Source organism: Schistocerca serialis, chromosome 2 (genome assembly GCF_023864345.2).
Source record: "Schistocerca serialis cubense isolate TAMUIC-IGC-003099 chromosome 2, iqSchSeri2.2, whole genome shotgun sequence".
NCBI classification, from domain to species: domain Eukaryota; kingdom Metazoa; phylum Arthropoda; class Insecta; order Orthoptera; family Acrididae; genus Schistocerca; species Schistocerca serialis.
In genome coordinates, this window is record NC_064639.1 from 320,011,439 (window position 1) to 320,038,569 (window position 27,131).

General features: G+C 35.3%; 1 protein-coding gene across 1 annotated transcript in view; it reads right to left on the bottom strand.

Moving 5' to 3' along the window:
• Nucleotides 1–1,661: 1,661 nt before the first annotated feature.
• LOC126457118 (beta-galactoside alpha-2,6-sialyltransferase 2) overlaps nt 1,662–27,131 on the bottom strand; it is a 73,976-nt gene continuing 48,506 nt past the window's right edge. The window contains exons 2-4 of the mRNA XM_050093173.1: nt 24,883–25,082; nt 17,323–17,497; nt 1,662–4,431 (exon numbers count right to left, since the gene is read on the bottom strand). Coding sequence (XP_049949130.1) covers nt 4,190–4,431; nt 17,323–17,497; nt 24,883–25,082 — 617 coding nt within the window. The 3' untranslated portion in view covers nt 1,662–4,189. The remainder of the gene's footprint in view (nt 4,432–17,322; nt 17,498–24,882; nt 25,083–27,131) is intronic.

Below are 27,131 nucleotides of genomic sequence, written 5' to 3' on the forward strand. Positions count from 1 at the left end.
GCAGCTGAATATGTTTATTTAAATACAAAGAAAATGACACATCACCAAGAGATAATGCATGATGCTGTTTCCTCAAATAAAATTAAATGATTCCAGAAGCACTAAAACAATGTGTATATGTAGGTGATCAAGAAATGACAATTAAAATTTTCCGGTTCCTATGTGTATTTATTATGAAGGTGAAAGTTTGTGCTATATGTATTTGGTAACAAACTGTTTCTGTATTGAATATTTTCCAGCCTACAGAGTATAAATGATAACTGTTTACAATATACCATATTGGTGTAAAGAGAGAAGAGATGAATAATTTTAAAGTAGAAAACTTGTGATCTATCAAGCCTGGAAACTGCCTCAAATTGGCCTGCAAAAACCACCTAAGCTACAATGCATGCACACCATGAGATTTTCAGTATTCTCTCATTCTCTTCATGCAATCTATTACTCCTAGAGAAAAAAAGAATAGAAACTGTTTTGTATGAAATTTAATGTAGTTTAGTTTTATGTTGGGATTGTTACAGATTGTGATTTTAAAGTTATTCAAGAAAAGCATATGAAACTGACCTTCAAAAGCGTCTCACCCTGTACCCACCCAACTCCAGTCAGGATTTTTTGTGTGTTGTCCTCCCTCCTGTCACTACAAAAATTTGAAGGTATGCAAATTATTTCCATTTTCAACCTTTTTGGGGTTCCGTTCATAAATTAGTAAAAATGGAACCCTTATGGGGTCACTTTCTTGTCCATCTCCCTGCCTGTCTGTCCAGCTGTTATAAACCCTTTCCTCAGGATTGGGTAGATGTATTAAATTGAAATTTATGTCAAATATCGAAGTCTATGGTCCCATAGATGTGTAATGAAAGTAAGCTTCAAAATCAATGCAGACAGAAGATACAGTTATTTATGTCATATACTTTGATACTCACAAACTCATTCATCAAAACCTACAGGGTGATCCCCATTGGTCTAGGATTGTGAAATTTGGCAAGAAGCAATGTTTCATATACAAGTAATGGAAAAAACAGAAAATTGTTTACTTGTAATTATATCACATGAAAAACGTATTTCTTTTGTCATTTGTTATCTGACTTCAAATTGAAAATTAAAACATTCTCAAGAGCCTCGGAAATCACAGGACCAACATTTTGCAAGTATCAATGTTGATAAAAGGCAAAAATCATTTCTGCAATAAATGAACAATCTATACAAACAGTTAAGTCTGTGCAGAATCCTTAGAGCATGAGTCCTATTCTAATCAGACCAACTATTCTGGTCTTCACTGACTGGGCTATTATACCATCGGCTTAGTCGTGCACTCACAAACTGTATAATTTATGTTTGTGTATGTTTTACCTCACAATTGTCTGATTTTAACAGCATGAAATTGACAGCTAAATTGTGTTGTTTGTGTGGTCTTCTTAGTATGAAGCTGCTACAGTTGTTTATATCAAATTTTAAATGTAATTTGTTTTTGCAAAATGTCTAAGTAACACTTTTTTTCTTTCATTACCCTCAATGGAAAGTTTAAATTAATAATAGTCAACTAAGCCAGTGGTATAAGAGCCCATTTAAACAAGATTGAAAAAAAAAATAGTTGAATATGGGAAGTAACTTACGCAGTCGCAAATTTTTGTACAATGTTAGGAGGAATGCCATGAATGCCTGATTGGTGTGGGAGGGGGGGAAAGGGGTGCACCTGAAAATCACTTTCGTATGTTTTTCTTGAATAACTCCAAAACTGTGTCCTATAGTGAAAACTTATCCCAATACAAAATTGAAGTACATTTAATTTCCTACAAAAAAGGACCCATTCATTTTTTCTCTAGGGCTAATAGTCTGCTCAAAGAGAGTGAGAGAATATTGAAAACCCCTCATGATGCAGATGCACTGTAGCCCAGGAGATTTTTGTAGTCCATTTGGAGGTAGTTTCCCAGCTTGATAGACCACAAATGTTGCAAATGCTATTAGGATTATGTGTGACTGAAGATGGCAGATTTAGTACTATTGATAGGCACATACAAAAATATATGCAACTATTTTAGTTTTGGGAATTATTACTTGTTTCCTTAGAGAGGAGAGATGGATCGATTGGGCAATTGGGCGAGGTTAAAGATGAAGGGTAGGTCACTCAGACTTTAGGATGAGACAATCCTATCAACAGCTGTGTTTGAGCAATTGAGCACTGTAACCATGTAGTGAGCCAAGTGAGCAGCAGTTATTCCCCGTCACTAACTATCCGTGCAGCTTCTGTCTTGCTTGCTTCCAAGTGGGCAAGCACTTGGTGAGTGTGACCCAATGGACATGTCAAATTTTCCAAATGGCTAAGGAAATGTGATGATTAGCTACGTTAAAATGCAGTGCAAGGCCTATGGGAGAGCACTGAGCCTGTACACACTGGAACTTCACAGCCTTTGTGCATCATATGATTTGCGTTTGGCTATGCAAGCAGTTGTGTCATTAGGCAAGTCAGTGAAATATCTTTGGCAACTTCCACTAAGCTGTGCTAAATTTATTCGTCTTCTCTCGCACACAGCTGCCGAGAAAACAGCACACAGGTGGGCATGTGCTTGCAATGCTCTACTGGGTGACCTCTCTTCCTTTTTAACCCTCCCTGGCCTATCCCTCTCTTCTCTCCTCTCTTCTCCTTCAGGAAGGAACTAATTGTTCTGAAAGCTAGGACAGTGTTTACTGTTAAATGTGTTTGTTGGTATTACTAAATATTTTGCTTCCTAAAGCCAGGTCTCATAATTTTATAGTTTTCTTGAGGAAATTTTACTCTTGATGCAATTAGCTCAAGCAATAACAACACCCTTTTTTTTTATAATGTATTCTACAAATGGGAGGAGGGTACTTTATGGCCACCACAAAAAAATGCAAATTTTGTTAATTGTTATTGACTTTTATTAACAACATACTTTTTAAAGAGATTCTGATGTCTAAGTATGGTCCAGACCTGAAAATATTGAATATGGCATCCACTGTAAAATGTTGCATCTATTACTACACATCAATTACACTTCAATTTTTAGATTGTTAACCTCAAAAAATTAATACAACTAAAGAATTTGGTAGAAGCATTCAGTAAAAATAATAAATATTTCCTCCATAATTTTAAAATATAAAGTACATGCCTAGATTACAATAATTAAAAAAGGTGGGCATAAAGTAACCCCCTTTGGAATTGTTATGAGTTGAACATAACGTAGCATACTCAGTTACGATAATGATGAATAAACAATCATTCCATCGTTAAAATCCTGTACACATCTGTAACAAAATCCATACTCCAAATAAAAAATAAAACTACTCCTATAGATAATGAGACTTGATATTTACATTACATGAAATTGCTAGAAACTATGGTGTCTGTTACTGTAAGTCAGGCTGAAAACTACTTCTGTCGTAAGTTATGAAACATATTTCCCCTTCCTGCTATTGACCACAATTATGTGTTAACAAAGTACTGAACTACACGAATTTTGTTTGGTGCATCACAGAAATGACAGTGACTGTTCATAACCACAATGCTACTTCCTATCAAATTGTAAGTTACCAACAAGACAATAGCTCATCTTTTGTAATAGCAATTCTGTAAATGTTCAAAAAATTTAAAAGGACACTCATACTCATATACATCATTTGGTAAACCTCACACCAGAGGTTACATGATGACTTTCTTCCTTATATTTAATTTGCAATGTCTGTCTGATTCAGTTTTTTAGTTTTTATCTAGGTATAATTAATGATATCACCTGCATTAAAGATTTGTCTCTGATTTCATTTTGCATTTTCCCAAATCATTACTAAGAAATGCTGTGCCACCTTGGAAATAGAGTAAATTCATTGAATAAAGTGACCTGACTGTTAACACTACAGTGGTACTAAATTTGTATTTGTACACTTCACTTTAGTTTAATTTGTCCAAGATCACAAACTAGATGTTTCTGTTTTGAGGAATTTGCTTTAAAATGAGTGGGGCTGTGTGTTATCAAAACATGAATTTATTTTGAGGCGTCTGTTGGTGTCAATACAGTACATAAGACAAACTAGATATCATTATAAAACTATTTCATGAAAATAAAATTTGAAAATTATCATTTATTGTAATATATATAAATATTTCTTTCTTGTGAATAACAATAGTTGTTAGAAGAAGAAGAAGAAGAAGTTATTAAGAAAACATAAATAAACAAGATCAACATCCCAATGTTTTGTATCCAGGGACTCTTACATAACCATCATAGAAAACAGCCACATCATTTGCTGTGTTGAGAGCCAATGCTAAAAGCTTCTCTGCTGCCAGAGGATGCCAAACACCAAATGTACATGAAAGGTCTTCAGCTACATCCCAGTAATGACATCGTTTTGTCAGTCGCACAGAGGGCACATATTCAAACAGATCAACATATGCACAATGTGGAAGCAATAGTGCAAGTCCTGCAAAGCAAATATATAAGACAGAAAGCTACTTTCATAAAAGACAAGAAATTCAAGTATTTAAGTGTAACAGACAGACTGGAAATGAATTACAGAGCATTTAACTATGATGTACTGCCTTTGGCATGACAAACAAAAAGAATATCATTGCAAAAGTCTTGAATTTTGAGTTTTCTTGAAAACGTTTAACATTATGTCCTTATTTTCTTTCCACACATTTAGGGCAAAAAATATATATTGATTGTACTCTGCTTACAGTATAATCATTTCAGCATGACCATTTTCATAGTTAGAAGTTATAGCTCAAGAAGTTTCCTTTGGTGCCAACAAAGGACATAAAGGCTATGAGAACACAGAAATGGAAGTTTTTATTACATATAATTTTTTTCTTTTGATGCCACTTGATCAAGACCAGATAAAGAGATAGAGTTTTATAAAATGAAAGTGATAACAAGTGAATATGTGTGTAACGCTTACGGAACCAGGAAATAAGGAGAACCAGAAACAAATGGAGAAAATGTCCCAGCATGAAATACACGATGTAAGAATAAATGAACTAATATTGTAATGTAACATACTACGTGGAATGTAAAATATTATGTAAGAAAATCCAGACACTCACAATATAGAGAAAGCACTGAGCACTGAGTAGTGTCAGGAGAATGTAGCTTTGTTAAGTCCATATGACAAAACATTAATCATCCCATTCAAAGGGCACAATGGTCAATTTAGAGCACTGTAGATGGTGCAAAACTGCTAGCAGGTTGTGAGATCCTCAATAGCTGACATAGGTCATGGCAGTGAAGTAGTGTGTATGTGGCAGTCAATTGTATGGAGTCAGTGCAGTAAGGTGGGTCAGCATGGCGATGGGACGGAGTCACAGGAAGGAGATATCATGCCCATTACCACATCATGAATGAAGTTGTCTGGTATATTGCTGTATCAACTGCATGACATGTCTACAAGAAGCAGTGTAACATTCACAGACATGTATCACAGCATGAGGAGTGTGGTTGTAAAAAGATACTAACTGTGTTGGTGCCACTTTACATTACCATGAAAGCCAAGTAGTTAGCACAACTTTACTGTCAGCTGCTATGGCACTGTTTCTCACACATGCCCGCTGATGGGACCATGCCAGACTCCAGCATATAAGTCAGTGACAGACTGGCCTGATTCTTACCTATGTGTGTCATGATGCCAGCAATGGAGTGCATGTTGAGTATTATCTTTTTGGCTTGAGCATTATTTTGTGTACTCTATCCGTAATGTGCAGAATTCTAATACAGCTTGGATTGTACATTGCTTTGAAACAGACTTAACACTGTTTCTGAATAGCATCTTATATGAGGTGACTTACCGAACAAAAGCGCTGGCAGGTCGATAGACACACAAACAAACACAAACATACACACAAAATTCAAGCTTTCGCAACAAACTGTTGCCTCATCAGGAAAGAGGGAAGGAGAGGGGAAGACGAAAGGAAGTGGGTTTTTTTCCCACGTGGAAGTAAATTCTGTTGGTAGTACATGGAGATCACCTTTTTTTACAAAGGTGGCAACAAGGACGAGATTTGTGATGCTTGTAAAATGGATTCTGAAAATTTTTGTAATTAGGAGAGAGTGTGAGTTACTCAACAATGGAAGAATTCCAAAAGCTCCTAATGCAAACTGTGCCGACTTATCAGGACTTATATAATAGTCAATGCATGTGTTAGTGACTGTAACAGGAATGCCTCCCACGCCACTCTCACTTACAACCTTTCCACCATTTAATGAGCAACAATACCAGCTACACATTTTGGCTTGACAAGTTTCTGATACAGAAAGACAAAAGTCTATGTTCTTGTCAGGAAATCATGAACTATATCAGCTTATACAAAAGCTACAGCCGTTAATAAATCTGTCAGAACTTGAGTTACCTAGATTGTTTCCTCTATTGCAAGAACATTTTTCAATGAAGAAACATTTTATTGCAACCAGGTTAAAATTTGGCAGTGAAAAAAGTGCCCCTATCACTTTTATGCAGACTGGGCCACTGACCTACAGAGGTAAAGGAGGGATGGCAATTCAAATGTTTGTGCATGTAGAATTATGCAGACACTCTAATTAGGGGCATTATAGTGCATCTTATTTCCAATGCAGAAGTGAAGGATCACATACTGCAGGAATGAGATCCATCTTGTATGGAAGTTATGTGGGTAGCTCAAGCCTATGAAACTGCCCACACAGCCCACAATTTGCTTATGGAGGAAGGAGACATCACAGTGATCTGCTCCATGGCACTGGTTATGTGGGACTACACGCCACCTCAGATGGGGTCCCAACCTGCTCCACAGTCCAGGTAGCATCAGCAGCTGAGCTGTTACCCAGCTGTAAACATTGTTCCTTCACCTTGCACACAATATGTGCACGTATCGACATGTGACATGCCACATGTGTAAAGGAAAAGGACACTTGCAAGACATATGTCAAAGCAGGTTCTAAGTGTATATGTCCCAATCAACGGAAGTGTACCAAGTGAGTGATGACTCTGCAGAAGGGAAGAAGTCTCAGGATGAAAGCTAGCAAGTGTACTTAGATGTGTTCATAGGTAAACACCCTGTGCAGTTACTTCTCAGCACCAGTGCTCTGTGACCTTGCTAGACCAGTCAACTTACTTAAGTTTCAGATTGCTGCCCTTGAAGGCAGCTGAAACAAACCTACGGATGGACCTATGGTTACTATCAGATGCCCTTGCTAGGAAAATTTAGTTACAACAAAGAAAATTTCCTTGTGGCAGATGATCTCATTTATGGGATAGACACTTCCCATATTCTTGGGTTTACAATTCGTGAAGAACCAAAAGGACTAAAATGCAACCTGCACATTGCTTCAGGCAACCCCTCCTGACAGATTTTTGTTTCAACTTCTCGGGCAGGACTCAGACTAAATGAAGATTTTATCACAGTCACCATTCGTGTGGATATGATGCCTCACGCTGCATCTGATATGCACTCTGGTATTCTGGTAACTTATAGGGCCAACCTGACCAGGTCACAGCCCTGCACTGCCAGTACTTCATGACTGCCCATCACTGCACCCTCTTGGACACTTTGCATCTACTTCTGGAGCATGCCTTTGCCAAGTGACCTCCCTTCTAGGTGGGCTCTTTGGTACAGGCTCCTCAGCTAGGACTCAACCCAATGTGGATTAGTGGCACAAACTCTGCCCACTGTGGGCCTGTGTTGTATGCCATGGGATCCATCTATGCACTTCTATAGCAATCATTAATACAAAGGCAGTTTTTGTTACAATAAGATTCTTTCAAAACATGTTGGAGTGAGCAACCAGTCACATTATTTCTATGAATCATTAAGTCATGACAGGAAGTATACCAGATGTGAGCTTTGTTCCATGGATGGCTCAACACCCTCAGACTTGATATGACTGTGAAGGTCAATAGATATCCTCAAAGGTCAAAACTGGGTATGTATATGTCAAAGTGATGTAATGAAGAGATTTCACCATAGTGAACCTAACATCATCTTTTCTGTGACAGTCATGCAGTAGAAAGAGTTATGGATCTTGCTTAGTGTAACTGATGTAAGATTGTGCCTATATTGAAGTCTTATACATCTAAACTAATGTTTCTGGTTGCAGCAACTGACATGTCAATTTGGTTATTCAAGAAAACATAGTAATAACTCAACAAGAGTAAATAATTAGTTCTCAGTCTTCTCAAGAAACCAACTTGGACCTATATAATGAAAAGTTTGGATAAATTATTACAGCCCCTAGATGACAACTAAAGGGTAGATGAGTATTTATCGACTTTTTCCAGTAACATTCTCTTAATGGAACCCATTTATCCTTTAAGGTTGGTGATGATTCACTATGATTGTATGCTAGAATTCTTGTCAATTATTGTTAATCTTACCATTGTATGAGGGTGTTATACTAGTATTTGGGTTCATCAGCTGGTACCTGATAATCACATTCTGAAGTACTAATTATTATTGCATTTTTCAGCAGAAAATGTCATTTTCAAGATGCATAGGTGGCAAATGCAGAAGAAAGAGGAGGCACTTGAAACCTGAAAATTTCTGAAAAAATTGAGAACAGGTCCCACTGTCAGAAACAGCTGCTGAACTGGACTGCATCACGTGGAGATAAGTATAGTATCACGTTTATAGAACAGTGTGGTGTCTTTCAAGCACTTTATTTTTCATTATTTTGTGTGTGTAAAACAAAAGGGAGCACAAACATGGCAAAAACAGAAGATGAAATAAAATCAGGATGTAGATGTTGTGTTAAATCTGTTAAATCAGTCCACGGCAAGTTAGAAGTGGTAAAGGATCTTAACTTTGCAGAACTGATTGAAATACTTTCCACACATATGAAAGAAAATAATGAGAGTTGGAATCAGAAATGAAACTTAACAATGATGAAACTAGTAAACAATTACAAAACAATAAGAAACAGCTTGAGGCTTTCAAACTAGAAAACAACAAAAAGTTTCAATTTATAAGATGGAAATAAGTGATCAATTACAGGTGAAGCCAATGGACAGTTTATGGTGTTCAGGGAGGAAAGTAGAGAAATCCTTGGTGAAACTGAAGGTAAAATTGAAGTAAATACTACTCAAATGGAACAGCTAAAAGTCTTTGTTGAGACTGATCTATAGGGAATGGATAACATTGAAAACAGGATTCTTAACTTAGAAACTGAGTTTATGCAAGAAAGTAGTAAATGTGAACAGAAGTTCAAGGAGACTGGATCTGTTATTAAAAACGAAGATAATAAAATAAAAACAGCCTTGCACAAAATATATTAGCAAATGAAATGAACCGTGGTGGTATCTTAGATCATGCAGACTTTCTCCACTCTAAAGGTAACTTTAACTTTATGAGTGGTATGACAGACAATTTAAAAATTAAATTCATTAAAATATTTCTTGATGGAGAAGTTTTATATTGGGCAATCCAAACCTTTAATCAGTGGGTAACACTTGCTGAGTTTGAAAATGTCATTTTAAATAAGTTTTGATCATATTCTGAACAAGGCAGAATTAAAAGCAAGTTTTTAAATCGAACAAACTACAGAGGAGGAAATGGGGATATGAAAAACTTTTTCAAAATCTAATTGAAGAGATTAGTACATTTAGACAGCCTTTTAATGAAATGACACAAATTGAGCCACTGAAAAGGAGATTGCTTGAGAACTTAAAATGGAATTTAATTGATGAAATGGATGATTCAATGCATCAATTTTTAAAAATGTGTTGACAAGTTAGGTAGGATTTTGGAGAGTGTTAATAGACAAAACTTCAGTCAGAGAAATCATCAATATGCGGGATGAAATCAAAACTCAATATGGAAATTTTAGAAATGAACATCACAACAGTAGAATGAGAAGTGATTGTACTGGAAATGGTAGAGACAGAAATTGGAGAGGCAATTCTGACAATAGGAACAATGGATGGAAAAGGACAACTAAAGTGCAAACACAAAAAATACCTGTTAACAGGGGAAAACAAGCAATAAACTGAGGATTGTTCCAATGAGGCCCATAAGTTTTGGGTAAGGGGATCAAATATTAATCAGACCAATGAATTTTGTTGGGATGTTAAAAGTAATTACAGTCAGATGACACAAAAACATATCGACAATACTTTACACCAAGTGAATAGATTCGAGTTTAACAGTGAATTTTGCTATACCATGAGAAAGAATGATCTGTTACAGAATGACAATAGGCAAAAGGATGTTAGAAACTTGGGTCTGGATACAGAAGTAGTTGCAGACAGTTACAGTTTGGTTGAAAGTGACTTCAAAGTAATGAAGTGGGAAGAAGTGGAGATAAGAATAATGTTGATCCTGAATTTGGGGGGAGGGGGGCAAGGTTGTTTAATGAAGAAGGATGTGATGTAGTGATTACTAATGATGTTATGCATAATACTGATGATTAGACACTGGGAGCTGAGCAGGCTGAAAACAACATTATTGATTATAATGCAAATAATAAATAGTGGTGATAAAGGTTCTGAAGCTGCTACTGATGTTTATATTGAAATAAATTAGGAATAAGCAGTCACCAACAATCAGTCTTTCCCTCTCATCCCGTTTGGTAAGTCTCCCTCAACCAGGATTCCAGATGGCTTTCCCAAACTCTACCCCTTTTCTTAAACATCACCAGTCCTTTCCCTTCACCCCTCTTCTTTCCCCTTCAACCCTTCTGCCAGAAGAAGGAGCAACTAGCTCTGAAAGCTAGCAGACTGTCATATCTTTTTATATGTGTGCTCTCCTGCTGCCACTTGGTGAGTAGATTTGTTATCTATCCAATTACTTACATGAAGAAATAGTAAAGTTAGATGGTGAAGATGAAGTTTCAAATGAGGGTAGGGTTAGTGATCCATTTGTATCTCATAGACCATTGTTGCCCATTGGAGTAAGCGAATCACCGAACATTACAAATGGTCATGATGCTTTGGGCAATTAAGTTTTTTATGTGTGTGGAGGGGAAGGGAGAGACTTTTTAAGATTATTCTGAAATTACTGTGGGAAAACAAATTTGAAAGATTTTGGGACAAACTTGGGGAAATTTGTGAATCTTTTAAAGGAAAGGGTTGTAACAACAGATTTATTGTTTTGTAACCAACTTATTTCAGAGGAGAACACATGCATCAGAGACCCTGGTGTATCAATCAATCTGTTAAAAACTGAAATGGAAACCTTAAGGGAAAAAGAGATAATAAAAGAAACAAGTTTTAAAGGAACTGAAAATGATTTGTTGTATGAAGAGTCTGAAAGAAGAATTGCTTCCCATATAGAAATTACTCCAAAAGTTGTATATGGATTAATTATCATATTTTTTGTCTCTTCCACATTCCCAGCAGAGTGATATGTCTCTGCTAATTTCAACATGTCATTAACAGCCTAAAATGATCCAGAGTGGTAAAATTTCAATGATTGCTTTATTGTTTATAAGTGTTTGTAGATGTTCACCTTTATATATTTTATTAAACTGCTCAAGTGTAACATAATTTTGTCAATACTTACACTATGAATTCAGATCAAAATTTTTGTGTAATGATTATTTAGATTACTTGTAATGATTTATGTTGAAATCGTTTATTAGAAAGTAGGAAGGAAGAAGGCTGTTGAAAAGTCAAGAGCAATGGAAAAAGGTTTTGCTGATTTTCAATATGGGTTTACCTTTTCAATTTACTAAGCAGTACCCTATGATAGGAGGAAATCCTTATGTAAAAATTTTATTACTTTTTCTGAAATGATGTAAAAGTCCATAGAATTGTCAGACCTGACTGTTACCTAGCCCTCTCTTTAAATGAGACAAAGGCTAATTTTGCGATAGCAGAACACCGCTGTTGGGTTGGAATAGCTGGGTAAAAATTGATTGTAGCAAGTTGGATAAGCTATCGTTTTATCCTTCAATGTGAAACACTATTGAAGATTGTATAGAGTATATATCTTGGGCAAATTCTCTTTTCTTCCCAGAATGAAACTTCTGTGGTAGCCGCACATAGTAATTTTTTTAAAACTTAGTCTTAATTACATAGTATGACACTGTAGGTAGTGGAGAGAAGGTGTTGTAATTACAACAATAACTAATCACTCGCACTCCTGTTGCTTACTATGAATACTTTCATTCTCGAACATACACACAATGTGTGTAGCATAGACTGCGTACTACAGAGAACTGATCTGGCAAGGATACAGTTGTTCTTGCTGCAGTAGGGCAGTGTAGAAGTGTGTAACTCTAATACGAGAAAAAGTTACAGTTATGTGCTAAAAAAAGGAGTTTGCGAGAATTGTAACGTTGAAATAACAAATTTAAGAGAACGAGTTTCAAGTCTACAATTCTTAGTCAACACTTTAAGAAGCGAAATCACCACACTCAAGAATGAGAATCGGGAACTATGGTCGAAGAACAAATCAAGCGAGTCGCACCTGATGAAAGGCACAAATCGTCCAAGTGGACAGAAGTGAGACACAAAAGTAGGACTTTAGCTGGAAAAATAAAAACGAACTTTGCAACGGCAGTTACATTTATGTATAAAAACAAATACGATGTTCTACAGTCCAATGACAGTGTTAAAGACAGTGTAAATGATCCAAACCATTCAAAAGACAATGCGCTGAAAATGAATAATCACTCTGGGAAAAAGGTTGATAAACGGGGAACAACGGGTAAAAATAACTGTGTGCTTTTTCTAACAGACAGCCATGGCAGGAATTTATCAAGTATGTTTCAAGAAATAAATCGAGACTTAGCAGTGACCAGTGTTGTTAAACCTGGAGCGGGAACTAAACACTTTTTAGACCCTTGCATTCAAACAAAATCCACGCAAGAAAATGACTTTGCATATGCATAATGGGATCAAATGATGTTGTGAAAAATGAAGCAGATGTCTCCGTAAAAGTGCTTCAGAACTTTCTCGAAAAAAATAAATCAAGGAATACAGTTGTTGCTACAGTGACTCATAGGCACGATCTAATCTATAGTTCATGCGTTAATAAAGAAATTCGAAGAACGAATATTAAAATAATGAAACTGTGCTCTGAATACGCAAATTGTGCTGTGGTCGATATAAGTAAACTGCAGCGTAACCTTCACACCAGACATGGGCACCACCTAAACAATGAAGGGAAAAAGTTTGTCTGCAAACGTGTCAATGAAATAATTACAGAAAGACTCACACAGAATAAAACAATCTACGAAAGTAGCGGTTTGAGTAATACCTGGAATGTACGTCATTTTTTAGTATAAAAGTCTGTGAATTGGTGGGTAATAAACCTCCTGTACTTGAACTAGGTGTTAGAAGTGACATTCGAATGAGAGAGTGTTCACAGACAATAAACAATAAAGATAAATCTGTTACTGTGATGCAAACGAACATTTGCTGCATTAGGAACAAAGTATTACAATTAGAACATTTTTGCAGTATTGAAAACATTGATGTTGTTTGTATCTCAGAACATTAGTTGACAGAAGATCAAGTACAATAATTTGTTCCTCAAGGGTATGCTGTTGGAGACATTATCTGTAGAAGTGAAAGAAGAATGGAGGTGTCCTAATATTTGTTAAAGATAGTACAATGTTTACTAAAATAGATGTTAGCTCTTACTGTGCAGAACTAGATGAAGAATTTAGCTGTGTAAGACTAAACGTAGAGAATACTATAATTGTTAGCTTATATAGATCACCAGGAGGAGATGTAAATACATTTTTCGAAAGATTTGAGCTGCTTATGAGGAAAATACTAAAATCTAATATAAAACTAATTATCTGTGGCGATTTCAACATTGAAATGGCCAACAATGATGAACATGTTACTAGAACGTTTTTTAATATCTTAAGATCACTAAATTTACAATGTACAAATTACACACCAACACAGGATAAGGTGTGCTTAGGTAATATTATAGTAAATTTTTCTAGAGATATGTATGACATCAGACTTGCCAGTGGAGCCCAAGCTGATCATGAACCAGTGATTTTAATATTCTCCTGTGATCAGTTGCTCAAATCAGTCAGAATCAAGTCTAATGCCACATGGGTAAGAGGGCAGAAAGATGAATATATTAATTTATTTATTGACAGAATATCTGATGTTAACTGGGACTTTGTATACAACACACAACCTGAGAAGGGTGCTGGTGAAATGGTGTTTAACAACTTCCTGGAAATACTCATAGAGTTATGGTACTCCTGCTCACCATTAATCAAAAGTAGCCCTAAGCATAAACAGAAAAACAAACAGCTAAAATGGTATACAGATGAGCTAGCTCTCACTAGGGAGGAGCTGCTCAGACTGTACAGAATATATAAAAATTCTTGTCAACAAGGACCTGAGCTAGATAATACTTCTTATAGAGCTTATCTAAAATGTAAAAAAATCTACAAAGACAAACTGTCCTTGGCCAAAAAACAAGCATGTGAAGATTACATTGAAAGTGCTCCCAACAAATGTAAAGCAGCATGGGATATCATCAACCAATATAATTCACCAACCCATACACAAGATGCAATGCTTGGTCCCAGAAGAAGTAAATAATTACTTCCTAACCTCAGTGAATGAGCTGAAAAACAAAATCAAGCAAAATGGCACTTGTGCACTAGATCATCTTAGTGCTGTGCCCCATAGGATGTATACTTTCCACTGGAATGTTGTCACCCCAGAGGATATTGTAAAACTGTGGCAAGATTCACCAACTCCAAAAGTATGGACTGTTATTGGTTTTCTTACTATGTAATGAAAAAAAAAAAAATACGCCTTATCTGTCAACCTCTTTCTTTCATTTTCAATGTGTGTTCAGAATCTGGAAATTTCCCAGATGCACTCAAAACTGCTAAAGTGATACCAATCTCTAAAAAGGTAGATAAACATCTGCCCCAAAACTATCGACCAGTTTCTATTGTCCCAATTTTCTCTAAAGTTTTTGAATATGTAATGTACAGTCAACTAAATAACTATTTTGATAAGCATGGTCTCCTCTCCAACAGACAGTTTGCATTATCAACATGGTAAAAATACCACTACTGCTGTCACTGAAGTTGTTAACCAGGTGTTAACTGCATTTGAAAATAAGGATCTAGTGTCAGTCGTACTTTGTGATCTTAGCAAAGCCTCCGACTGCATACCATCTAACACCCTACTTGCAAAACTGGAATTTTATGGCATACACAAACCATCTTTGGATGTAATTGAATCATACTTAAGTAACAGGAGACAGTTTGTTTCAATTAAAAATAGATGCTGTTCACTGAAGGAAGTTCAGACTGGAGTGCCTCAGGGCTCGGTCCTAGGTCCTTTTCTGTTCATCATTGCAATTAATGACTTACCTTACCATGTAGGAGAAAATTGAATAGTCTGTTATGCAGATGATACAACATTGCTCAATACACACCATGACACAATAGAACTGCATCAGGCAACACAGGAAAAACTAGAACTAGTAATGGATTGGTTTTCTTCTAATGAACTCCTGTGTAATCCTGATAAAACACAAGAACTAATTCTGGGTTTAACTACAGCTGTTAAAGGCAAATCAATAAAATTGTTAGGATTCCACATTCATTCAAAATTAAACTGGGAGGAACACATTAGCCATATCTGCAAGAGAATAGCAAGAGTGCGTTATCTCATCTGGAGACTGACAGATGTAGTCACTGATGAGTATCTAAAGGTGGTATATTTTGGCCTCTTTCAGTCACACATTTCCTATGGCATATTGTTATGGGGACATTCTTGCTTTGTCAGTGAAATTCTGAAAATTCAAAAAAAAAGTAATCAGAATAATGAGCAAAGTTAAGCCCAAGGAACACTGCCACCCCCTCTTTATCAATCACATGATATTAACTGTTGTCAATCTATACATCTACACAGCACTGCTTTATGTCTAAAGCAACTTAAATGAGTTCGAGATCAGAGAGAACATACATCCCCACAGCACCAGAGGCAAACTGGACTTCGACATACAAAGACACAGACTCACAAAGACTGCAAACTCACAGAAAATAATGAGTTTAAAACTCTTCAATAAACTTCCAGCATCTGCCCGGTCACTGACCAGTAATATTTTCAAACATAAGGTTTATGACTGGTTACTCAAACACCCATTTTATAAGATAACAGAATATTTTGAAATAATCATTGACATTAGTATATAAGAATATTCCTAAAAGAAAATGAATTAAATTGTAAAAACTTTACTGTAAAGTTATTGTTAATTATATATTTAATGTTCAGACCTATTCCACTGTAAGTGGTCAATGGTGAATAAACTGAATACTGAATACTGATGTTATTGGGTGGGGGGTAGAGCCAGTGATTCTACAGTTCCACAATATTTCTGCCCTAGAAGAGTGCATTTTAGTGGAACTCCTTTGAGGATTGTACATAAAAAGTAAACTCTATAATCTTTTGCATATTTCTGAGTTTAGGAGATCTTCTAGAAGAAAGAGTATCAATTTCATGTTTTATTTTGAGAGTGAAGTTCCTTTGCTTCCATAATCAAAATAAATCTGTATACAAAGTATATTATCTGGGGTTTTATAAAATGTCAATTTAAAAAACAGTGCTCAACTTTTGTCACACAAAATAATAATGTCCAAGATTATTGCGGACACAAATTTAAGAAAATTGACTGTATTGCAAACTGAACTGTGGCACAAAAGAAACAAGGGCTGCATTGCACCAGAAGTATGACTAAAGAAAAGGACTAATATGTCAATGAGGGGAACACATGAAGTGAAATGTAAGAAGTAAATTATTGAAAACAACTTATGCAAAAATAACATGTAGAACAGTGATAATTTACTTTTGACAATATTATGAAAAGTATAGTTGCTACTGACCATATAGCAGAGATGCCAAGTCGCAGACAGACACAACAAAAAAGCTGTGAAACAAAGCTTTCAGCCACACAGGCTTTCATCAGAATTAGAAAATGTACACACACACATTCACTGGCCACAGTCTGGGGCCACCAAGGCCAGCTTTGTTTGACAGTCTTTTTGTTATTGCTACCTGCAACTCAGCAACTCCGCTATACGGTAGGAGCAACTGCCCTTTTTATAATATTGTCATTATTCCATCCTGGATTTTCCATTATTTGACAATATGCTTATATTACTTCATTATGAAATTAATTAACAGACATTATGTCATTTTCCTTAACATTTTCTTGAAGTCACTAGGCAAGTCACTTAATGTACAAAAAGATGTTTCTGACAACAACAAAAATAAAATAAAATGTAATATATGACATAACTAAGAACTAATTAATGCTTTACTAAACACTATGACATATGAAAAGATAGGAGTAATTTAATTTTGCAAAATATTATATCCTTGTTACTTTAAATTTGTGAAGAAGGGAGACATTACCTAAGAATCCTGAAGATGGTGGATTTTTTCTTATACGTACAGGAATGTGGCTCTGTATGTATTCCCATAGAAGCCACTGTGAGCGTGGATCCAGCAAGTGAAACACTGCATCTGGAAACTTTTCTCGATGTTTGAAGTATGGGGTGAAAACATCAAAATCAGGATTTTCATACCACTGTAATTTAGAAATAATCGACTATGAACAACTTCCTAGAAGCTGAAATGATTAATAAATAAATTTACAGCTTGCACGACATAAAATTTTGTGACATAAGGGAGAAAATAAAAAAAGGTAAATGTCCAAAATTGAAAATGTTAAAAGAAGAACACCATAAAGCAGGGCAACTTTGTTACTTAAGTATTTCATTTTGACAATAGCTTTTTGTTCTTAAATACTGTAAGTTGGATCAATGTTCAACCCTTAGATATGCTGCAGTGTGTTCTTGCATAGTGCTGCAATTAGCGATGGAAGCAACAGGTATGTGCACTACACTTGAGATTGTCACAAAGCCATTTTGTCTGCAAGTGGAAAAAGTCTCTGAAAATTTCTTTGGATCTCTTTTCCACTGTCAATAACTTTGAAGAGCTCACTAACTGAAGGTAAGTTGTTACAAATAAGTTTCATCCACAGACCATTCTGTATAAAAGTTAAATTTCCTTCAGGCATTGGAGAGTGAAATAAGTTATTTCCATAGATTATAAGGGTAAGTTTGTGACTACACACATACTTGCAGAAACAAGTGTGACAATTTAAAATATAGATAACAAGTCTCATTAATGAAATTAGTGATATCTGTGAATGGTTTAGTAAAAAAAGAAAAAATATTTTTCACATTTTAACTTCATTTCTAAAAATAATACACAGTTGCTCATAATATAGTATTAAATACATCACAACATTTTTTTGTTTCTCATACCACTGGAACATGTCTAATAGTTTGCACTACTTACCTTGCTTAAAATATAGTGTTAAATGCAAGTGTTGTGACCTGCCCCTTTTTTCCCTACCTCTCACAGTTCCACTGAACAGATGGGTAAATAGGTGTGTAGAAGTTTTATTTAATTACTTTTCTTAATGTAGTTTACCATTTTTCTTCATTTTTATTTTGTTTCAATCACAATAGGTGTACAATCATTTGTATTTTAAGAAAGTTAGAGAAATAAGTCTCACCAATTTGCCAGACTTTGTGACTAATGTTTTTCTGTGTATTGATGAAACAAAAATCATAAAACTGAGCAAATCTGTAACAAAGTTATAACTGTGTGCCATAAAGAAACACTAAGTCAGCCCATCTTATGTTATGGATAAATTTAACCCTATTCTCCATGTCTTAGACTTCATGTCACAATTTTGTCCTGAGTTAGGTGGTTACTTTGTGACAATTAATATTCTATATTCTGAATACCCCATCATCATAGTCATTTGTTGCACATAAACAGGCCATTTAGGGCAGAAGACAAAAATATACAAATACTTAAACACAAAATATAACAAAATAATCATCCAGTCCATCAATCATAATGAAACAGAATTGTAACGTCATAAAAATTGATTACATATGTTTGCCCATTTACTTCTGTCACAGGCATCTTCAATCCTGGCTGTTGGATCTGTTTCTTTCAGGGTCACTAGAGTTCTGTCTTTCCACCTTGCCCACAGATGATCCGTTGGACATCTACCAGTTGGCTGATGTACTACTTCTTTGTTAGGGAGAGTATCAACTTCTGCTCAGAGAACATGTCTTCTCAAATGTGCTCTCAAAAGCATGGATCCACTCTTCTGTTGCCTGTGTACTTGCACATCTCACAACCATACATTATAACCAGTTGCACTAATTACATGTATCTTGCTTTCCTGGGATACAATGCATGACGTATGTAGGCGGTTTAAACTGTAGTACACTCAGGTCACATTTAGTGTCCTTTTGTTGAATTTCTTTCTCTGTTCCATTTATATTTGACAATATTGACACTGGTACTTGAATGTTTTGACTCTCGAAATTGTGACTGTCTATACTGGTGGTGTCCTTATCATTTTGTCAACTAGAAACTACCATATATTTTCCTTTCTCACCATTGACCAGTATCCCTAGTTTGCTTGCTTCTAGCATAAATCAAGATGTATCTGCTGCCATCTTATTCAGAGTTTCACCTACCTTCACTACATCATCTGCAACTGCAAGGATAATCTCTCTTCCAATCGTTTCCATAATCCTGTTACAGCCAACTGCACACCACCATTTCCAGTACAAAGTTGAACAGGACTGATGACAGAGTGTCACCCTGCCTCAGCCCATTCTTAACTGTGAACGGTGCTGACAACTGATTTGTGAAGTGTACTAGTCAACTTGATCAGTTGTAACAAGCTGCAATCACCCTAAAATACTTCATTGGTATACTGAACTCCCATGTTATCTTTTGGAGGGGTGGCCTATTAATGCTTTCATATGCCTGCTGGTAGTCAATGAATATAAGGTGTAAGTCTTTATTGAATTCATAAAACTTCTCCATCATTTGTCTCAGTGTGAATACCTCATTCACATAAAAACTTATTGTCACCAAAATTAAAGGATGCAGGTTATAAAATTATATATATATAGAGTACACATTTGTATAAGATTATGTTATAAAAAGTGCTCGTTCAAGGCATCACAAAGTTGCCAGTTTATGGTATATTTCTACCTTCATAAGATATAACTCATTATGTAGTGCATTATATAATTCACAGATCCTCCAAAATAAACATTAAACCATTAAGATAAGGTGGAGTTTACAACTAAATTAAAGAACTTTCTGTTGCATGGCTCCATCTTCTTCAATAAAGAGTAACTTCACAGAAACTGTTTAAATCATTGGTTTAGTTTATTTCATGATTAATGTCAGCACTAAAATACAGCAATATGTCATACTATAAAAATAAAGGGTTTTAAAGCAGGAGGAAGTGTCTTCCAAAACACTCTGACACACTATGAACTGATAGGCTAAAAAAACTGAAGAAACTTACACTGCGAGTGTCGGTAACACTAAGTCATTTTATTGTATTGCTCTTAAATAAAATGTACATCATACACTTCTTTCCACATCCCAGAGATTGCTTGGCATTGTGTCCATATAACACAATTATTTTAATATAATGTAAACTAATACTTTCATCTGGAAAGAGCTGAAGAAGAAAAGGAGTTGGGAAGTAATTATTCAGTGTTAAGCTTGAGGACCATTCTACAATATCTTCTCTTCCCTTTATCTCTGAAAGTATGTACTACTGTTTCACAAACCTGGGGTTTATATTTACAAATATTTTCTTTTGGCCAAGATAAAGTTTCCTTCTAACAGGAAGATGTCAGTCCTACTTCTGAAGCATGTCATTACCAACACTTAGTACACAAATATACAATTATATACCATTTTAAATTACACCACTCATGACTATGATCATGAAAGACTTAAAGTCTTAATGAAGAAATGGTGCATTTATGCAATGAAAGAACTGTTTGGGTTACACTTCATTTCTCTACATCAATTGTTATAACGTGTTTCATCAGACTGTCATCACTATCTCCTGCTGCAAAATTTTTCTTAACAATTTCAAGATTTCCTATTTTGCTTATTTTTATGATGGAACCTAATGATGATAGTCTTCTCAATAGATTATGCAATCCAGACAGTTCTTTCACTGTATTCTTGGTAGTATGACAGAACATCATTATGGCAACAATCTATCCCTTCACCCTCATTTTGAAAATAAAAATAATACCATTCTTTTGAAAATACTGTGAACAAATGCACAACAATGCACACAACATCATCATTATGCTATTGATCCACACCTCAGATTATTTTGGTGTCACATATATTTCTGGAAGAGAGATATGTATCCCTACTTCTACTTTACCAACAAATGATACTCACAAAGTGTAAAACAATGTAATAATTAATATTTAAAAGAGTACTACTGTTGTGAATGTTTTTGGTATACATTTACATGTGGTGAGTAATCTGGAGTAACGACTTGTGTCTTCAAAGTGGGACGCTGATCACATAAACTACATAAGTGGCTGTATCCGTAGGGCCATTTGTATATCCTCCAAGAATCGAGACACATTGGCCCTGATGCAACAGCAATAGATGACAATGTGGAAAGCAAATAAACTGAGCCAAAGAACTTGAAATGTGTATACATTCTATTGTTTATTTCAATCTGTCATCTTGGCACTTACACTGCAATAGAGAGTTAAGGAACTACTGTATTATTCCATGTAAAGAAATGTTTAATATGAAGAGTTTCTGTATTTGAGAGCAAGAAAATATGGCTCACAGATCTGGGAAGTGTCATATTTATGTGCACTGTTGGATATTGTGCTAAATCCATAGCTTCCAACATTTACTGCCAAATCTCAAGACAAAGTCTGAGCCTTATCCCTGGTCATGATTAAAAGAGCTTACATCATAATCACGAGTCAACACTCATGAGAAATGTCAAGTTCTATAACACTAATCATGAATATAAGGAATATTACACTATGACTTTGATTGTCAGCCTGTGTGCGCAGTGTTGTAGTGTTCAGTGTAGAAGCTTGCTTTCTTGACTTCGTAAAATATTTTAATTAGTGTTGATCACAGTCTAAAAGATGCAAGGACTTGTTTTTATATTTTGTTTCGCTTCTTTGTCATTTATATGTTCTAATAGTGTAGCATTATGCTGACAACAGCATCACAGTGTAGTTTGACCTCTTGCTGCTGGAAGGAGATGAGTATATACTCGTTAACATGTCATGTTATCTCAGCACTGCCACTTTACCAGAGATCCCAGAGATTTGCATCACTTGCATTAACATATTTTACAGGAAATAAATTCCTTAACATGAACCTCAAATTTACAGTGTGTTTGCATAGTTCCTCTTCCAACATACTCTAGGACCAGTAAAAATATCAATTAAGGAAAACAGACAAAATAAGTTAACTTTCTGGCACATTCAACTTTAAACTCAATGTAATGGACACATTGTTCATCTTAGATATTTGAGAATCTGTCTAATTGTGATTAAACAATGTCCAGTGCTTTTCAACATTTTTCTGTGCATAATGTCTCATAAGTATCTACAATAGTCTAAACAGAGGTGTACACATTTAGAAAGTAGGAGAGACTATGGTTATCATCTGGAAAGGCACAACACAAAAAGTGTAGACCACAGCTCCTCTTATGTGGGGATCAAATTTTATAACAAACTTCTAATAAATTTAAAATTCAAGTGGAAACGGCTTTGAAATAGCCTTGAAGGAGTTTCTTATCAATAATTTTTTTCAAAGTATTAATGAATTCCTTTTAGAGAATGAGAATACTTCCATTTATACAAATAGTATTTATATGTAGCATTAATCAGGTTATGTAATTATTTTTTTTATTTTTATTGTTCGTAATAGTTGCCACAATGTTATGACAGGAAGTGTAAAATATGCCCACAATCTAAAACAAACCCTTATATTTTTCTATGGAGAACAAATAAAAATATTTGGCACCTCTAATTAATTGATAAAGAATTAAAGAGATTAAAACAATATATTAAACAAGTGATCAGTTCACAAAATAAACAATTCATTCGTGCAGTCACAAGTCGTGTTCTGTAAACCCCAGAGTTGATGTTTTAAATATTACTTGTGTGGATAATAAATATATATTTATCAGTGAGATACGGAAGCAACTAAGTGGCCTTAATTGAAAAAATAATCTTTTTTTTAACCTTTTTTTAACTCATATTCTGTAAATACCATCATGTAGCAGAACCATGTGGAATATTGGATTATTCGAAGTATATGGTAACAAAAAAAAGGTGCTTAGCTAAAATGCATGCATCAAAAGAAGCAGTAAAGCCTCTTATGTGAAAAATGCTGCTTCTCCCCCATTACAAAAAGTATCTGCTATTGCTTGCTAAATAAATCTGAGAGTTATTGGACAGAGATGTGCAATCATACATCATTTGCTGATGCTTGCAGTGGAATGGTTTTCTCAAATAAACTGACTCATACTAAAAGTAGGTGCCAATACTGTGGGCACTGCATTTCTTTACCATTATCTGGTATTTACATAGCAATTGAAGTCAAACTATACTCTACCAACAGCTTCGTCATTCAACTTTTTATGTGTTATTTTGATATTCTTATGAAAATGTCAGTGCAAACACCAATGAGCATAATATTATTGTACCCTTCTTTGCAAGAGCTAATGAAGTAAAACTAAGAAACTACTTTTATCCTTTGAGATGACTGTATACTTTTTAATAACTTGGCAACAAAAAGAGTTACAAATATCAATCACAGCACAAAACTTTTCTTGTGCCAAGCATTAGTCAAAAACTTTGATTTAATATTTTTAACAGTCTATGATATATTAAGTCTGTTTATGAAACATGAAATACACTGTGGAAGCCTATGACAGCTGTTTAAGAGGGTACTGCTGGGCTATATTTGTGTTATTGTCATTTTGTTCTAAACAGTTGTTAATTCATAATACCTTCCCCTGAATGTCATGCAACTCCCATATATTTTACATGCTTCATAGATTGTATTAAATTCTCCACAAATAGCAGTATATTATTACATAGTGACACTTGTACTTATCATTCAACATTGGCATTGAAATATTTTCACTATATTATTTATCATGATGGAAAAGTTCCATTAACAACATAATTTTATATGTCAACAAGCATAAAAACAATAGCATGATGCACACAACTAACTCTAGAACATTATGCATAATTTCAGTAAATTATCATTGATCAATAGTCTTCCTTTATTTTCCCTAGCATTTATCCTGTCAAGTATGGGGTACACTTTTATACAGCAAATTTTATTTTATTATTTAACTGTGTAGCTGGATGCTCCTACTGATGCCAATAGTTGTCAAGGAACCTAAGGGAAAGAAGTTGTGTGGAGCACCTGCCTGTGAATCATGTACCTTTGTTAAGTGCATTGTCATATTTAAACTGCTTGCATATAATATTCTCTGATGCGGAAGTTAGGGTCCAGCCCAACAATTGCCTAAATGAGCATGGGAGACAGCCTATAACACAATCATGCTGTCACTAAACCAGCCGACAGTTGTTAATCCGCCATGTGGATTCAGTGTGGGTCTGGCACATCTCCCTATCTCACAAGCCAGGGCACTGCATGTTGTGCCATATGAGCAGATACTAATCAACAGTACATTAAGAATAGCTAACAGTTCAGCATCATCAGGTATCCATAGTAGACCACATGATTTCAAATCCTTTCATCCAAGGTATCAGAGATGTCAGCAATCACTGATTGAGTAGCATATGAGAACATGTTCATCCAATGAACAATAAGTAGCAGGATTTACTATGAGTATCATATACTGCTATACAAACAAGAAGGAGACAATGCAAGAAAGTTGATTTTCCTCTTAAACCACTGAGCAAAATTTATCTGATAAATTAAGACTGTGGGTATGTTCAATGTTTCTCCAAGTGTAAATATTACTTTCATTATTATTATTATTATATTAGAAGTGACACCAGTAAAATTAAGGAACAAGCTTACCTCTTCAAGAGATGATGAGTAATTACTTGGATCCCAAGCAAGGAGAGAGATACCTTGATAAAGTGCTGATGTAAGGAAATTGAATTCAGGTTTTGATACAACCTGTGAATTAAGAATGCGCAGAGTTGTTTTTGATCCAACATCAGATTCATAACCTTCTGTTGGTGCATGGTTGAACCTCAGAACAACATCATGTGTATCTAAATCATATAAAGTCAAATGTTAGTATGGTATTCATGTAACAATTTAAGTCTGCACAGAAAAAAAAAAAAAAAACAAATGAAGCAAAATAATAATGCATGCCAGAACTAACGTTATTCATTATTACAAAGCACAATGCAATTTGTGTTCAGAAACTGCAAATACATGTCTTTGGATCATTGCTTTTCTGATTTGCAGAACTGCATTTGCTGACTGTAAGCCTCTGAAAATAAAACTATCTGGATATATTACTCAGTGAGCAGAGAACCATAGTGTAGGCATACAAAATTTATTTCAGACGAAGACGTGATTACACTAAGTGTGCTCCCTTGAGTAAAATCAGCTTGTTCAGAGAATTAGACTGGGAGCATGTTGTCAACTCAATACACAAATATTTACTCTGCAAGGAAAAATTTCAACACAATTGTAAGATGACCACAAGTATCTTAGTTATGAAGCTGTAATTTGATGCTGTAAGCTTTAACATTATCATAAAACAAGAGGGTCATGTTATCAAGCAAAACTGATACTTCTTAAACCTACATACAAATCATCTGGAGATGGCTGACAATCTTTTTGAAAGTCTCATCTATCCAACTCCCGAAGGAAAAAAAACATGCTATCTACATGTTAATGGGAATTCTCCATGAATTTATAAAAAAGGGGATTATTATTATCTTTCTCCATATTCATGGATACTTTCCTTCAACCCAAATATGGAAAAGATGATAGAGGAAAAGTTTTGCTTTGTTGCATAAGTGGCACAAGTACAAAAAGTCATAATGCACCGGCAGAAAAATGCTCCTATCAGAGCACAGAAAAGGCAGATTTGCTCATATTAACAAAAATATTCTGACTGAAAAGTGGGGTACCAGCTGTATCATTCTACCTTCCTCAGCACCTTTAAACATGTTCACAAACATATTCATGCTCTTTCTAACATGTAACTCACCTCTCACTCCCACAATCTGCCATAAATCTACACAGATACTCCACAAGCCAATGCATGGTGAGTAGCAGAAGGTACCCAGTCATTTCCTCCCCTGTTCCACTTGCAAATAGAGCAAGGGAATTTCTTGTATGTTAACGTCATCATCGTTATGCAAATGTGCATTGATGGTAGTAGAATCGTTTGGCCATCAGCTTCAAGTGTTGGTTCTATAAATTTTCTCAATAGTGTTTCTCAAAAAGAATGTTGCCTTCCCTCCAGGGATTCCCATTTGAGTTCCCAAAGCATTTCCATAACACATATGTGTTGTTTGAACCTACCATTATCAAATCTAACTTGCTGCCTCTGAATTGCTTAAACGTCTTCCTTGAATCCAGCCTGGTACAGATCCCAAACATTCCCACAGTACTCAAGAACAGATCGCATCAGTGTCCTATATGCAGTCTCCTTTATAGGTGAACCACTCTTTCCTAAAATTCTCTCAATAAACCAAAGCTGACCATTTGCCTTCCCTACCATAGTTCTCACTTGCTTGTTCCTTACAATGTTACCCCCAGATATTTAAATGATTGACTGTGTCAAGCAGGACACTAGTAATACTGTATCCAAACATTACAGGTTGATCTTCCTACTCATCCGCATTAACTCACATTTTTCCTTCCCATTGCTGGTGTCTCTTCTCACTGTCTCTGTCTCTCTCTTCCTTGTAGCCATTGTCACTGACTCTGTCTCTCATTATCACTGGCTCACACCAAGTTCCACTTTCTCTTTCTCTTTATTCTTCTCCCACTGGCACTCTCTCTGTCACTCTTCTCTCAATGTCTACTATGTTCCATTGCAACTGTATGCCTCTCTTTCTCTCACACTGCCATTGTCTCCTTCGCTCTTTTTATGCCACAACCACTGTCTACCATCTTCCAGTATTTGTTAGTTTTCTGCCTCTTTCTTACTGCCACTTTTTCCTTCTTTCTCTGCAAAAAAAAAAAAAAAAAAAAAAAATGTGAATATGTTTACATGCCAATATTTTTGTGAAAATTTGACAGGTGTTGAGGAAGGTAGAATGTGGCAGCTGGTACTTCACTTTTCAGTTCGAGCTTTT